Raw genomic sequence first — 15106 nt, 5'->3', positions numbered from 1 at the left:
TCAAAGACTCCATGTTTGTTCTTCATCATGTGACCTCTGCTCATCCATCTCTGTGTGTATCAGGATACATTTAGTTCATAACACACAGAAAAATCAGAGTTATTACCTGTAATAAATGTGAAAGAGTCCTGCAGTGATAACCAGGCAGGACTGAAACACATCCAAGCTGTCACCACGGTAACAGCACCGTCCATCCACAGGTGAGGGGAGGAGCAAAAAGAGGGACTTTCACCATACATACATACATACATACATACATACATACACCACAGTTGACAGGTAACCCTATTGGAGTCGCCAATAGTGACTAGAGATGGCACGATACCACTTTTTATGTCCGATACCGATATCATAAATTTGGATATCTGCCGATACTGATATGAATCCGATATAGTGTTTTTAATCAATAAAACTGTTTTTTAATATCTTGCTGCATTTTGTATAAGTTCATACTCAAGTTTAAATAACCAACAACACTAAAGCTATTCTGTTAGACCTGTATGCAAAAAATATTTCATAGTTCAGCAACACTGATCAATCTAATAAACTTAAACCTGCTCCATCCTCCCTATTCTGGCATTTTAAAGAGTACTTAGCTTAAGCAACCTCACTAACAGGGTGCCAACTCCCAGTAACAAAAAAAAATGTATTGATGCAATGTTGAACATTATTACACAGGAGAAACCAACTACAGTAAAATAATGACACCGTGACGTCTCTGCCTTTGTAAACAGAGGGACAGTAACTGCGTGTAAACCTGCAGACAGTCAGATTAACAGTATTTCGTCTCTATCTGCCATTCTGCCATTCATCTCATGTAAACAATAACGTGGCCACAGCGTGACGTGAAAAAAGGCGCATACCTTTGACGTTGCGTGACAAACTCTGTATTCCTCGTCCACACGTAAACACAAAAAGGGTTTTAAAAAATCCCAGTTTTCTGTGAAAACGCCGTTTACGTGGACGAAACAGCTGCGTGTTCAGAAACACCCGTGTAGGTGCGGACGCAGCGTAAAAGAGTTAGTAGTTTATTTTCTTACTGCCTGTAATTTATTGCAGATTACTTGTATTTGCAAACATTTTTCTTGTAAAACAAAGGGGGCGCAGCAGAAAAAGTTTGGGAACCAGTGCTGTAACTATGAGACAGATGGCTGACACACAAACCTGTGGGAAGTAACATGTTTGTAGAAATGTGAAAATGTTCATGCCATAATCCCTCCCATGTTTCCGTGTGGCACTGTGGAGTAATGCACAATTCTTCCAAACACGGACAAAATATGTAGAGGGAGATTTGTTACAAGGTGTGTTGTAATCCCAGAACAGTGAAGATTACATAACAGAAGAGCTTCACAGCTCGTCAGGCAGCAAGTGGACACTGAAGAGTGTGTGCGCCTTATCAGAAGGAAAACTGTTCTCTGCACCTGAGATAAAGGATCGTATAAAAGAAGAGCGAGCGCTCCCTGAGGTCTCCGACTTCTTAGACATTTGAACCTAGACAGGAGACGTGTGAGAATGGCAGGAGAGGACAAAAGGAGAGATGAACGAACTGCTGGAGGATCAGAAGGAAAGCAAAACAGGTTGGAGACAAATCAGTTGCTCTTTAATAAAATGGATGAAGCAGCATGTACACTTGTGAGACATGCATGTGTGAGGTCAGGTAAACCTCTACAACATGCTGAAATGCTGCTTCTAACACAGAATAGACCGACGAGCATTAATCGTGTATCCCCACAGGATGGAGCCCGAGGCTGACGACCAGCGAGTGGAGCGAGGCCCAAAGAAGCGTGGCGTGCTGCCCAAACGACTGCTGATAATGTCGTCTGTGGCTGTTGTGCTCATCGTGCTGCTGACTGTCATCGTTGTACCTGTTGTGCTGCTCACTAAGACGCCAGGTACATTTTTACAATATGTACGATTTATATGATAAAACAATGATGCAACTTTGTTTATGATCCAGATGATGAAACATACCTGAGTAAATGTATTTATTACTCATCACCAGAGGTACATTTCACAGTACTTTGTACTTATATACTGTATTATATACAACTGCAATAATATCAGAGTCCAGCTGGAGCTGGTTGCAGCACCTGTGGCCTTCAAAGCATTTTCTCTGCATTGGATCTGAGCAGCACGGTGGCACGGTGGTTGCCGCACAGCAAGAAGGTCCTGAGTTCAATTCCACCATCAGGTCTTTCTGTGCAGAGTTTGCATGTTCTCCCCGTGTTTGCGTGGGTTCTCTCCGGGTACTCCGGCTTCCTCCCACCGTCCAAAGACATGCAGCTTGTGGGGATAGGTTAATTGGATAATCCAAATTGCCACTAGGTGTGAATGTGCGAGTGAATGTGAGTGTGAATGGTTGTCTGTCCCTGTGTGTTGGCCCTGCGACAGACTGGCGACCTGTCCAGGGTGTACCCCGCCTCTCGCCCTATGACAGGTGGGATAGGCTCCAGCGCCCCCGCGACCCTGAAAAGGATAAGCGGAAGCAAATGGACGGATGGATGGATGGATCTGAACAACAGTCAAATCTGAGCAGACGTGCCAAAGCTTTGTTTCTTGTTTTCTGTTTGCACCATAGTTCTTCCAAATGTTTCAGTTCAGGATTTTTTAACTGCTGTCATGTACACCATCAGTAAACTGTGACATTACTGCTTTTACCTAACCTAATCATCACCACGTTTCACTGTAAAGACCAGGGCGCTGCTTTAGTTGGATGAGCAGGCGACCACGTGCAGCACGGTTTGAGTCCGACCTGCGGCCCTTTGCTGCGTGTGTCCCCCTCCTTCCTCTTCACCGTGTCTGTCTAATAAGGCCAAACACAGACTGTAGGCTTAGCCGTGGTTCTGAAAGTCGAATGGAAGCTCAAAGTGCACGACTGGCAGTGTTGTGACATACATACCTACTGCATGTAGAGTTCACCTGAGTGTACAGCGACAGTAAGATGTCTTTGCACAGGTGAAACAGCCCACAGTGTTGCAGGGTTTCACAGGGTGCTGCAGCCTCCAGCAGTGTGCCTTCTCCAAACGTAACACTTAAATACTCGCTGTGTCAGCATCACAACTTTATATTGCTGCTGCTAAAATCAGTGATTACAGTGATCAAAGTTCATTTGATATCATACTGCAGCTCATTGCAATGCCATGATGCATGAGTGCTCATCATTTGGCTTCTGGTCTTATGACAGGACCATAGTCATGTGGACAAAAAGTACACGGCTGCTTTGAACTGTGTGACTTTTGAATCAACTGACATGAAATGTGTAACAAAGATAATGTTACACGATGTGTTTTGTGCTGTTAGACCTTGGTCTCTTTGAGTAATATGTGACAGTAGCTTCTTTAAAAAAGACACTAAGAAAAAAGCATTCAGAGTCAGAACCAGACACGGAGAAGCTGCATTCAGCTTTTATGCTCCTTATATCTGGAACAAACTCCCAGAAAGCCTCAGATCAGCTGAAACACTCAGTTTATTTAAATCCAGGTTGAAGACTCACCTGTTCTCAGCTGCATTTGAATAAAGCACCAAATCCACACTTTTAAGCTTAAATTTCAAAACTAACATTTAACTACTGATTTTATCTGTTTTGATTTTATCTGTTTTGATTTTATATACTGTTTTGTTTGTTTGTTTGTTTGTTTGTTTGTTTGCTTGTTTTAATCAATTTTAAATCATGCTTTTTATTTGTTCTTGTTTCTAATGTCTCTGTAAAGCACTTTGAATCACCTTGTTGTTGAATTGTGCTATACAAATAAACTTGCCTTGCCTTCATGAGTATCTGCAACCTTCTTTAAAAGCCAAATCCCATCTGTCTCGCTTCAGCTGACAGAATCTTTAAGCTGAAGAAATGAATGAACTTTAAACAAGCTGCTCTCCCAACAAAGAGCAGCCTCCCCAAACACACCGTCGGCTGTTTTAGCTGAAAGCTCCCAGTTCTGCTGTGACAGGGACTACGTACCTATGACTCCGTCACTGTCTTGCTGTCCAATCGTGTTCCTCAGCTCCGTCTTCTGCCTCGTTCTCTGGTGGAGACATGCTGGAGTACTTGGTGCAGACGGGGAACATCAGTGAAGCGGACGGCCTTTTGGCTACGTGGTTTCACCGAGCCAACAGCAAGGAGGACATGTACAAAGCGCTCATGGGTAAAAACACTCACACAGACAACACTGCATTATTTGATGGTGTCGGTGCCTGAACCTACAGTCAGGTACAGACAAAACAAGCACCGCCTCCTGTCATCTTTCCAGGTGACACCATGATCTTGGAAGCTGACGTCACTCTCATGGGTTATGGGACCCCTGATGAAAAGCCAGTGCCGATCATGGCACACCCTCCCGACATATATAGTGACAACACTCTCGACGAATGGTTAGATGCTGTACTGGCTTCTGGAAAAGGTACAGATCAGAACTGTTTCCACAGAAAGTCCATCTGATCACAGTTTTTAAAGGCGTGTTCGTTTGCAGGCATCAAGTTGGACTTTAAGGCTCTGGAATCAGTGGGTTTGTCACTGGACCTGCTTAAACAAAAGGAAAGCAACAAGGGAATAAACAGACCTGTGTGGCTGAATGCAGACATCCTCAGAGGCCCCAACGTCCCAAGCTTTGTAGCTCCAGTCAATGGAAGCAGGTATGAAATCCAGCTAGACCGGACACAGACCCTTGGACAGAGTTCAGAATTAGGAAGGGAAAATGTCTAACATCTAAAGACTGATCGGGAGGTTGGTGGTTCGATCCCTGGATCCTCCAGTCTGCATGCCAAGTGTCCCTGGGCATGATACTAGCCCCAGGTCGCTCTCCGATCTCAGCACGAATGTAGTTAGGAAGCACTAAAAAGCTTAGAAGAAAGTGACTGGGTGAGTGTGGTGTGGAGACTTGGGAGAGCAGGAAAGTGCTACGTAAGAATCAGTCCATGTTTATGTCTCCCTCTTTTTTCAGGTTTTTGGAACTCATTCAGGACAAGTTTCCAGATGTGACTTTGTCTCCTGGGTGGAAGGTATGGCACGCTCGCAGTAAGAACCCCATTGAACCATTATACCAGGCATGTGACGAGGTTCTGGGAATGTTCCTGTCAGAAACAGGAAGAGACTCAAGGAATCCTGAACTGACATTTATGAGAGAATTCAAAGCTGGAAGAAGAACTTTGAGCTTCAAAAAGATCCTTTGAGCTAAAGTAGACAAAACAGCTTTTATGTTCCTGTGATCCCTAAAATTAAAGACAGTTGAATTAATGTTGACATGCATCACCCATCAAGAGTTTGGACACCTTCTCATTTCATGGTTCTCTTTATTTCTACTACTTTCTACACTGTAGATACTGAAGACATCAAAGCAAGATATATGGAATTATGTAGCAAAGAAAACAATGATAACTCTAAAATACATTTAGAGTCCTGTGAGTAGCCGCCCTTTGTTTTGTTGACAGAGCTGCGGCCTTCTCTCAGCTTCATGATGTCGTCACCTGAGATGGTTTCACCTCACAGGTGAGCCTGTCAGGGTTCATTGGTGGTGTTGGGACCATCAGTCGTGTTGTGCAGAAGTCAGGGCTGTTAGCTGTGTACCAACCTATTTGACAACTGTTGAAATTCATATTATGGCAACAACCAATGAGCTAAGTAAAGAGAAACAACAGCCCATCATTACTGTAAGAGCTGAAGGTCAGTCAGTCGGAAACTTTGAATGTGTCCCCAAGTGCAGTCAGAAAAACCATCAAGACTACGATGAAACTGTCTGACATGAGGACGCCCCAGGAAAGGAAGACCAGGAGTCCCTCTGCTGCTGAGGATACAATCATCCGAGTCACCAGCCTCAGAAATCACAAGTTAACAGCAGCTCAGATTAGAGCCCAGATAGATGTCACACAGAGTAGAGACACATCTGAGTAGAGTAGAGACTGTACAAATCAGGCCTTTATGGTCAAATAGCTGCTGAGAAACCACGACTAAGGAAAAGCAACAAGCAGAGATTTGTTTGGGCCAAGAAACACAAGATGAGTCCAAATTGGAGAACTTTGGTTCCACTTTGTGAACGATGGTCTCTACATGCACGGTTCCCACTGTGAAGCATGGGGTTGATGGTTTGCTGGTGTGGGGGGCTTTACTGGTGACACTGGTGGAGATTTCTTTAAACTGAAGGCACACTGACCCAGCATGGCTACCACAGCATCCTGCAGCAACATGCCATCCCATCATGGAGAGTGATGGAGGCCTGGCCTCCACAGTGGAGATGGTAAACACATGGTTTATATTTTTGACTGAATAACAGCTGTATGTGCTTTATTTCTTTAGGTCCTCTATATTCACCAGCTCACAAACGAAACCTACTCCAGAGCCACGGTGGAAGAAATGTACAACATGATCAAAGACGTACCTCAAAGGGTAAGTGTGAATCCAGGTTTCAGTGGTCCCAGTTCAACACGCTCCCATCCCAACACGCCTGGGACAAATCGTCGGTGTGTTGCGTGCTGGGATGAGAACGCTCTGAGGTGTCGGAGAACGGCAGAGCTGACTGGTCAACGTTTCGTCTCTTAGGTGACGTTCCCAGTCCACGCCATGCTGGTTCGCAGCGGCTGGCAGCACCTGAGCTGGCTCCTCAACCAGTCACCACGGTAACAGATAACTTCCACGTTTACTATGGCAATGACTGGAAATCTGCTAATCAAACCAGTAACTGGGGGCTGCTCGCTGCCCATGAGCGCCACAGACTGACTGTCATGTTTTGTGTCTAGGTTCAGCCTGACTTTGTGGCAGGGCTCTGTTAACCCCAGCGTCAGCGACCTGCTGTTTGTCCGTGACAACACCCACCCGTGGCAAGTCTACTATGACATATATGAACCCACGCTGTCAGAATTTAAGCAGGCTGTAGGTGAGGAGCGTTCATATGGAGCAGACTTACACAGACTATGTTTGGGTAAAATAATAATTGTGTGTGTGTGATTTATTCAAATCAACAGATTTGTTTTCAGTGAGTTCTGACTGTTGTTGAAGACTAAAGAAAAACATTATTAGAAAACTACATGAAAAATCATTGGAAACTGAACCTTCTGCTCATTGTGTGCATTTGTTTAAGCTTCTTCTGAGATGAAGAGTTTGCTTCTGTTTAGTTCTTCCTGGTTCATTGTGTGTGTTCACAGGTAAGCAGGACAGCGTGAGGAGGTTCTATCCTGGAGGAGATCTGATGGAGTTTCTCCACCCAGGTTACAGCTCAGACCTCATGAACCGCCTGGCTGTGCCTTTGCTCCCCGTCACCGGCCGGGCCTCCCTGCTCCGTCAGCTTTCAGGCAGGTTTTACACCTCAGGGTTTATAACCTGATTTTAACGGGCCAGACTGAAACGCCCGGGCAAAGCACGCTCTCAAAGTTGTACTTTACATATGCTAGCGACATCTGGTGGTAACATCATGAATGACAGCGGGGCACTGTCGCCAGAAACACCAAGAAACTGCCTCATTTGTGCCACGAAGCATTCAGAGATCCCTCGTGAGTTTTTTCTCAAGGTATTTTTAAAGTGAACTTGCTGTATGCACTGAAGTCATGTGGCAGCTGAACCTTTCGTTCACATCGGTCATCAGGATGATGTTCTTAGTGACTCTTGGTGGCAGAAAAGCTGATGTCCTGGGATTTTGACCGTTACAGTAACAATTGTGAAAAACGCAAACTATCTGTTGTTTTGGTAGAAATGAAAGCGCCAGAAGTGTTCACAGCTGTGCTGAGCAGAGAATACAGAGCACAGCTGCTTGATCAGAAATCAGTGTTTGAAGCCGCAGTGGACCGAGGCGGCGTGTTGGACAACGGGGAAGTGACTGCTGCAGAGGTGCGGCTAACATTTGGCCCTTTGAGTATCAGTCGTGGTCACAGCCTGTCCGTCCCTTCACAGCTGCGGTCTCCTCATCACCTCATGATAATGCAGCATGTCACAGATCAGCTGTTCATCCTGATGATGTCAAACTGTAAACCTGCACATGCTGCTGTCGCACCACCTTAAAGTCACACTGATACTCTGTTTCACTAACAGGTGGGGGCAGCGGGATGCTGGTCGTTCGTGTGACCTCTGACAGCAGTCGACCTGGAGTCCTTCTGGTAGAAGGTTCTGGAAGGAGCTCAGAGCTCCTCACACTGCAGGTATATCTGTAGATCACCAGCCAACCACCAGCCAGGTTACATTTTTATTAAGGCCAATCATGTGTGTGTTCTCAGGATGTTATTCAGACCCTTGGGCAGGCTGCTGATACCTCCTGGGGAATTTACCTGAGGGTCCAGAGTCAGCAGCTGCTGGAGGCTTCTCTTAACCTGCTGCAGTCAGCCTACGGGGCCGACGAGCTCCACAGGCCTGTGTGGATCAGCATGGAGGGCTTACAGAGCAGCGACAGCACAGCAGTAAGCACATCTGATCCCCCCGAAGCAGTGTCTGCAGACAATACGTTAATAAAGAACAGAGCAGACGCATGTCACGTTTAACACACCTGGCTGGAAATCCATCCAACTAGAATCGAGCAGGTGTAAATGTTGGAGCCTCCTCGAGGGTCCACCCTGGCTGGGAAACTATCACACCCCCACAGAGAGAACAGTTGTATAAGCTGCATGTTTGTCAGACGGTCCCCAAGCAAATGCAATCCTCTGTTCGTCATGAAGGCTTTTTAGCTGCTCAGGCTTGGTCAGCCAAGCTCAAGTTCACTCCAACAATGTCCAGTGCCGATCCAGTTAGACGATGGAAACGTGTCATTTTAGGCTGTTTCATAGTCGTCCTTCTCTTTGCTCCAGGTCTTTGTGTCCACAGTCGAGCGCCTGTTTCCATACGTCACTGTAGTCCTGGCTGAGCACAGATGGCCTCCTCGGATCCCAGCGGCGGTGTCACAGAGGGTGGCTCTACACCTGAATGCAGCCTCGCTGCCCACGGGGCAGGAGCAGCTTTATGCTTTACTGGGAATGATGGACAAATACGACTTTATAATTGAGGTGGACACAAAGAAAGGTGGTGCAGCTGTCACTGTGGTGAAGGAGCTCCGTGCACAGCGTGCAGGCAGAGCAAGCAGAAGCCTGTATATTCTACCTCAGTGATCAGAGCACGTGTGGGCTGAGAGCAGGTTTAAATGTGCTTTTATAGTCACCACAGAGTCTCAGTGTGTATAGAAATGCTGCTGCTTTGGGTTGCTGAAGTTAACATCATTATACTGTATATATATGATTCAATGATTATTATAAAATTCATAATAAATTCTATTAAAGGAACCAAGTCCAAAACCAGAATTAGCCTCTTAGCCTGTGTGAGCCTGTCCGAGGTTTGTGATTCAGCAGCAGCTGAACACGTATGAAACACTCTCCTGCTGCAGCTAACATTTCACATGCAGCCCGCCTCTCTTACTGACTGCAGCACTGCATTATTTGCATCCATAAATGTGTCTTTAAAGTGTCACAGGTGGCATCAGTGCTCTCAGAGGCTCACTTGGTACTTTTAATGCTGATTTTTGAACGTTTACAACAAAGAAAATCATCCATCACTCGATTAAAACAAGGAAAAATACAACACAGCACTTTATTGTAGTTCAGTGGAAAAAGTGAATATTCATGTTTTAAACCAGCACGTCATGTTGAACTGCAGCAAACAGTTATAGTGTTAAAATGAACCTGCATTAAGTACAAGCCCACACCTGTACAGCTGTTACAGTCATGTACCTTTAACCTACAAACATGAACAGCAGCTCAGTCACTGACACAGCGGCTGATTTTACTCACTTAACACGTCGATTGTTACTGCTGACCTTTGTATCAATCCATGAAATGATCATAAAGTCTTCCCGCCACATAAACCAAGCAGGCTGTCCCCACAGTAGCGTCTGGTGCTGAGGAGAGCCTCGGACAGGCTGCTGCCACTGTCACAGTCTGTTCCTGGTCAAGTACTGGCTGCAGGAGCAGAAGGTGTGGTAGAAAGAGGAGGACAGGCCGGCAATATCTGTGGAGATGTAGGGAAGGACCTCCGGAGACGCCTGGTTAAAGTAGCTGATCTGAAAGAAAGACAACATACTAATAACAGCCAGCTGTGATAAGAGCACATGTACGACTGCTGCTTTTCTCACCAGGGACTTGTTGTCTTTGGTCTCCAGTATGGTGAATCCAGCACACAGAACCTCTCCTCTGTTATAGCCTTCAGTGGGAGGGTGAGTGGGCAGGGACACGGAGCGCAGGGCGATGACATACGGGTCTCTGAAGGAAAACAGAAAGGGAACGCATCAGGAAACCCTGCAGGACACAGGTGGATGGATCTGGCTCTACTGACCCGCTGCCACATGGCTTCCTTTTGGAGGCCAACAGGATGAAGTCCTGGAGAATCCCTTTTGCCTGATTGGCTGCAGTGGGAGATCCCATCGCGCCATGACGCACCGATGGAGTCACCACACGATATATGAAGTCATCGTTGTCGACCAGCTGAATCAGCTCGCACTTCCTGTTTGAGGAAACACATACACACTGTTAAAAAGGGGACTGGCAGCACTGTTTAAAGACTAAGCTGCAGTTCACTCCACAGGTATCCACGCAGAGGCAAACAGCTGCTTCTGTGCTTCACCAGCTGAGGGGTGGAGCTCGTGCATAGGGACACTGAAGGGGAAAACTACATAACAAAGGGCTTGGTGATGACATCACCCAGATCTCCACCCATCTCTGCTGCTTATCCTTCTCAGGGTCGCAGGGGGTGGAGCCTATCCTAGCCGTCTTAGAGGCAGGGTACACACTGGACAGGTCGCCAGTCGGTCGCAGGGCTAAACACGAGAGTTTCCAGTTAACCCAACCCACTAACTGCATGTCTTGGACTGTGGAGGAAGCTGGAGGACAGGGGGGAACCCAGGGGGGACGCAGGGGGGACGCAGGGGGGACGCAGGGGGGACGCAGGGGGAACCCAGGGGGACGCGGGGCGAACCCAGGGAGACGCGGGGGGAACCCAGGGGGACGCGGGGCGAACCCAGGGGGACGCGGGGGGAACCCAGGGGGATGCGGGGGGAACCCAGGGGGACGCGGGGGGAACCCAGGGGGACGCGGGGCGAACCCAGGGAGACGCGGGGGGAACCCAGGGGGACGCGGGGGAACCCAGGGGGACGCGGGGGGAACCCAGGGAGACGCAGGGGGAACATGCAAACTCCCCGGCCTGATGCAATGATAGCATATTAGATGGAGTTGTAAATCTAAACTCCACATCACTGCATAAACAGCTCGTGCTCCACCTTACAATCCAACGTATTAAAAACCCTCGCTTGGGGCAGACTCCTGCCGCGACGTTCCACCGGAGAACCACGGCCTCTGAACCATCCATCCAGTCCTTATTAAGGGTCAGACTGTGATGAAGCCAACAGGACTGCATCATCTGCAAAAACAAGGAAGCTGCCCTCCTCACATCAGCTACACTTAGAGATCCTGTTCGTGAATATCACACACAGGATCGGTCACACACCCTCGAGTCCTCCTACTGAGGAGCAGCCACAGCTTTCACTCCATTTCTAAATGGACCGCTGCGATACACCCCACAGACGCCGTCCTGGTACCTGGTTGTCCGAGTCTACAGAGCACTTATAAACCTCTCTCCAGACGTCCTGTGAGGGTGAAGATCTGGTCCGGTGTCCCACAGCCAGGATGGAATGGGGGCCCAGATCTTCTCAACAGTGAGTTAACGCCTCCTTTTCAGCTCTGTGAAAAATAACTTTCCAGGGGAAGCTGAGCACTGCGATACCTCAGTGACCGATCCACAACATCCAGTTATTGTTTTAAAACTGGGATTTCCCACAGTGGTCTGCTCCACCAGCACAGGCCCACGGTGTTGACGGCATCGGAGACAAAGCTCCGCCTCCTCCACAGACGAGGGGAGTTTGGGTTCAAGAGCTGCTCACCACGTTCTTTCCACCACCTGCTGGTCATGAGATCAATGCAAAGCGTAAGGCTGCAAATCTAAGCAGCTAGGATGAGCTTCATCTGCAGGCTGGCTCGGCTGGGGGAGAGCCACCGTTCCCCTTTTATGTAAACGTGAGAATAAAGAGACAGACAGGCCCTCACAGCTAATGTCACTTTAACCTTAACATGTCAGCCTCAGTGCAAAGTGAGCAGCATGAACCTAAACCACACGTCGCTTATTTTTAACCCTGAACCTCAGAAAAGTCCATCATTGGAATCGGAGAACAATACCGAGGCAGCGAGTCGAAACAGGCCGCGCACAGAAACCGCTGAACTTGACTCGTAGCAACGGGCAAACAGACGAGTCCCAGAGTCTTACTTGTAATGCGAGTCCCAGCTCGGCCTGTTGCTCAGCTCGGCGAGTAAATCAAAGGCTCTGTGAGCAGGAACGTCCACCTCACATTCAATCTTGAAACTCAGCATGGACTTCTGCTCCAGGGTGTAAAGCTGAACCTGTGAACACAACATAAAGCGCCGATGGGCAGACTCACACAAACAAACAGCTCATTAGTGAGACGCACATACCTGGTCCTTCTCACAGCTCAGGCGCCAGCTGCTTCTGGCTGCCAGCATCTTCAGAGCTGAGACGTTGTTAAAGCTCAGATACACCTGGAAGCACAAACACAGGAACCACAAACTCATCTCCAGAGCTCAGCGTTAGCAGGCCGCCTCCCGCCATTCAAATACTACTTATTATATATGAATCAGCGCCGTCTAACAGTGTAAGTATTAAGGGTGCAAAATGAAGACAAACTGCTGCAGCACTATTTCTCATCTGCAGTGAAGGTGAAGCACAGCGGTGCGACACGTCGGCCTGTCAGAGGTTCAGTCGACTAAATCAGTCTGCAGGCACGGCGGGAGTCTGACTGTGGCTCAGGTTTGGAGCTAAGTGGGACGACATGAACACGCTGAGGTCTGCTCGGTCAGATCATACAAACTGCAGTGGAACAAATCACTGAACATCCTTTAAGAAAGAAACAGAAATCACGTCCCACAAGTCGTGACGACGCAGCACCGACACACAGCTGAGACGCTGATGTGGGTGAAGAGACTCAGCTGAGAAAACTATTAAAGGTTTACTGTGTCCAGCTCAAGCACAGGCTGTGACAGGATCATCATCAGCTGACGAGCAGCTGTGGAAATCACCTTATTGGTGCAAAAATACTGTTTTATGTCCCGTATGTCCGGTAGATTCAGCTGCAGAAATGAGAACTAATGATGTGTTTGTGACAAGCTGCTAGTAACAAGGTGCCAAGTTGTCTTATTTGTAATACAGTAATACACACATGTATATAAAGAAAGTTTCTCTCCCGTGAGTCCACGAGGACTAACGTGAGCAGTACAGGTGACGGCGTGGAGCTTCTCCTCACCTGGTTGGTGGGATCCCAGGGAACAGACAGAGGCACCTCCCCCTGCGTGCGGGAAATGATGTACTTCCTAAACACAGAGGAATGCTGCATCAGGATGATGGCACTGTGCACAAAGCTGCACAACAAACGCTGATGTAGCTGCAGAGACGGTGCATTAGGGGCTGTTTGGAGACATGTACCTGTCCAGCCTGATCTTTTTCCTGGCCGTTGCCTCCTGAAACCTCCTTTGTCCTTCCTGTAAATGAGACGGACACACAGGCAGAGGGCACCAGTGTGTAACACAGCGGGCAGATTCCCAGCACCAGTTTATGACCAGTACACCGATCTGTGGCACAAACTGAGTGGAGTGTTATTACTCGGTGTTTGTTCATGCTGATAACGACCCACGACTACAGCGAGGCCGCTCCATCAGACGGATTTATGACCGATAACATGATGTGAAGCTCTGATCGCTGCTCAGCCGTCACGGCTTAATGGTTAATCGAGTGTTTCTGCACCTTCTTTATGACACTCGTGTTTTATCCTACAGGACGATCTCCACAAGCTGCTTCACCACAGATGAAGCGTGAATGAAGCTGACACCAACATTATCCTGTCAATCTACTGCTCCACACTTTAACCCCACCAGCACACACTCCCCTGACCGAGCTTTCCTGCAGGTGTATAATGTGGAACAATCATAGTAATGCTGTATTTACATGATTTCAACATTTGAATGGAGTTCATAATAACAGCGTTCACAGTGACGGGGCATGTGGACGTGCTCAGGCCTGTGAGCCACGGACGCTGTGACGCTTCCACCAGAAACAAAGGAAGGAAAACGCACGCAGAGGCCATGTTTCCTGCTGCGCAGTCATCCATCCATCAGCACCACGGGCGGTGCAAAAGGCGGACCCAGCTACACTGATGTCACCCACCGCTGCCTCTGAGCTCACCTTGGGTGAAGATCAGCTGTTATCAGGAGTCTGGCTGTGAAACGTTCATAGCTGACACCTTGTTAGCCAATCAGAGTGCGGTTTCATACCACAAATTCTGAAGCAGATTTCATGTCTTTCAGTCAGTATTAGCCAATCACAGACAGCCGCGTCACATCCAGACACTTTATGGATGCAGCACGCTAACGAGCCGTTTGTGAGCGTTAGTTTAACTCACCAGGGGTTCAGGTCGTATCCGTGGTAATGTGCGTGGCTTCCCGCCATCATCGAGCACCTCAAAGGTCATGAAGGCGGAGTTTATGTGTCGGTTAGGCCCCTCCTCATGGTAGGCCTCCGCGCGCACGCCCACCTCCATGCTGCAGTAAGGACACGTGTCAGTATGCAACCAGTGGTTCTGTCTGCTGCACAGCTGCAGTGCTGCGTCTCTGCCAGCGTTCTGGGATACCTGTTTCTGAAGGCGTTGTTCACTATCGCCTTCAGCAGCAATCTGTCTCCAACCTGAGAAGGTCCTCTGAAGGTGAACATGTCGATGGCTCGAAGGGTGGGATGAGCCTGAGACAGACGGCTGCAAGCAGAGAGCACAGAGACAATAGGCCACGACCTCCCACGTGCTCGCCGTGTTCAGGTTACTCACACAGCTGGACAGATCCTTTAATCTGCCACGAGGGCTGAACTACACTGATCAGAATGTGGAGGTCAAAGGTCACAATGGTGCATCCTATTTTTAGGTAAAAATATGAAGGAAGGACGTGTTTGTGACTGTACCTGGCAGCGATTGTAGCTACGTTCACCATCCAGGCCATGATCTGCCCTCCAAATGTATTCACCTGGGATTCAAACACAGCAATGATCTGACAGGCAGAAGTCTCAGCG

General features: G+C 48.0%; 2 protein-coding genes across 8 annotated transcripts in view; one reads left to right on the top strand and one right to left on the bottom strand.

The window, feature by feature from the left end:
* Nucleotides 1-1158: 1158 nt before the first annotated feature.
* LOC147309245 (protein FAM151A-like) lies at nucleotides 1159-9173 on the top strand. 2 transcript variants are annotated; one of them, XM_086270720.1, is made up of 13 exons: nucleotides 1159-1577; nucleotides 1735-1892; nucleotides 3999-4139; nucleotides 4245-4394; nucleotides 4464-4626; nucleotides 4935-4992; nucleotides 6284-6373; nucleotides 6527-6603; nucleotides 6724-6860; nucleotides 7129-7275; nucleotides 8009-8115; nucleotides 8191-8370; nucleotides 8755-9173. In XM_086270720.1, exons 1-13 carry the CDS (start codon nucleotides 1513-1515, stop codon nucleotides 9049-9051), a joined length of 1770 nt encoding a protein of 589 aa, XP_086126846.1. In that variant the 5' UTR covers nucleotides 1159-1512; the 3' UTR covers nucleotides 9052-9173. The 2 variants fall into 2 exon arrangements, with proteins under 2 accessions (XP_086126846.1, XP_086126847.1); XM_086270721.1 differs by lacking the exon at nucleotides 1159-1577 and having other exon boundaries at nucleotides 1773-1892; nucleotides 3711-4139; nucleotides 8755-9172.
* A 258-nt stretch (nucleotides 9174-9431) lies between these two features.
* LOC147309244 (acyl-coenzyme A thioesterase 11-like) overlaps nucleotides 9432-15106 on the bottom strand; it is a 13449-nt gene continuing 7774 nt past the window's right edge. For 4 of the 6 annotated variants that reach the window (XM_086270723.1, XM_086270722.1, XM_086270724.1 and 1 more), the window contains 10 exons: nucleotides 14999-15060; nucleotides 14679-14798; nucleotides 14451-14589; nucleotides 13478-13533; nucleotides 13299-13365; nucleotides 12454-12537; nucleotides 12248-12381; nucleotides 10268-10435; nucleotides 10068-10194; nucleotides 9432-9995 (listed from right to left, as the gene is read on the bottom strand). In XM_086270723.1, the coding sequence (XP_086126849.1) occupies nucleotides 9867-9995; nucleotides 10068-10194; nucleotides 10268-10435; nucleotides 12248-12381; nucleotides 12454-12537; nucleotides 13299-13365; nucleotides 13478-13533; nucleotides 14451-14589; nucleotides 14679-14798; nucleotides 14999-15060 (1086 nt within the window). In that variant the 3' untranslated portion in view covers nucleotides 9432-9866. The remainder of the gene's footprint in view (nucleotides 9996-10067; nucleotides 10195-10267; nucleotides 10436-12247; nucleotides 12382-12453; nucleotides 12538-13298; nucleotides 13366-13477; nucleotides 13534-14450; nucleotides 14590-14678; nucleotides 14799-14998; nucleotides 15061-15106) is intronic. The other 2 variants (XM_086270725.1, XM_086270728.1) reach the window with 2 other exon arrangements.

The sequence above is a fragment of the Aulonocara sp. 'chitande type north' Nkhata Bay genome, linkage group LG18 (genome assembly GCF_057382095.1).
Source record: "Aulonocara sp. 'chitande type north' Nkhata Bay isolate Kocher_YH1m ecotype deep benthic linkage group LG18, A_spYH_male_GT1.1, whole genome shotgun sequence".
Lineage (NCBI taxonomy): Eukaryota > Metazoa > Chordata > Actinopteri > Cichliformes > Cichlidae > Aulonocara > Aulonocara sp. 'chitande type north' Nkhata Bay.
The sequence above is the reverse complement of the archived record's forward strand: the minus strand, read 5'-3'. Positions and strand labels throughout refer to the sequence as shown.

Coding starts and splice junctions, on each gene's coding strand:
- LOC147309245 (XM_086270720.1), top strand. CDS start 1,513: ATGGCAGGAGAGGACAAAAGGAGAGATGAACGAACTGCTGGAGGATCA. Junction 6,861..7,128: donor AGAATTTAAGCAGGCTGTAG/GTGAGGAGCGTT, acceptor GTGTGTTCACAG/GTAAGCAGGACAGCGTGAGG. Junction 8,116..8,190: donor CAGAGCTCCTCACACTGCAG/GTATATCTGTAG, acceptor GTGTGTTCTCAG/GATGTTATTCAGACCCTTGG.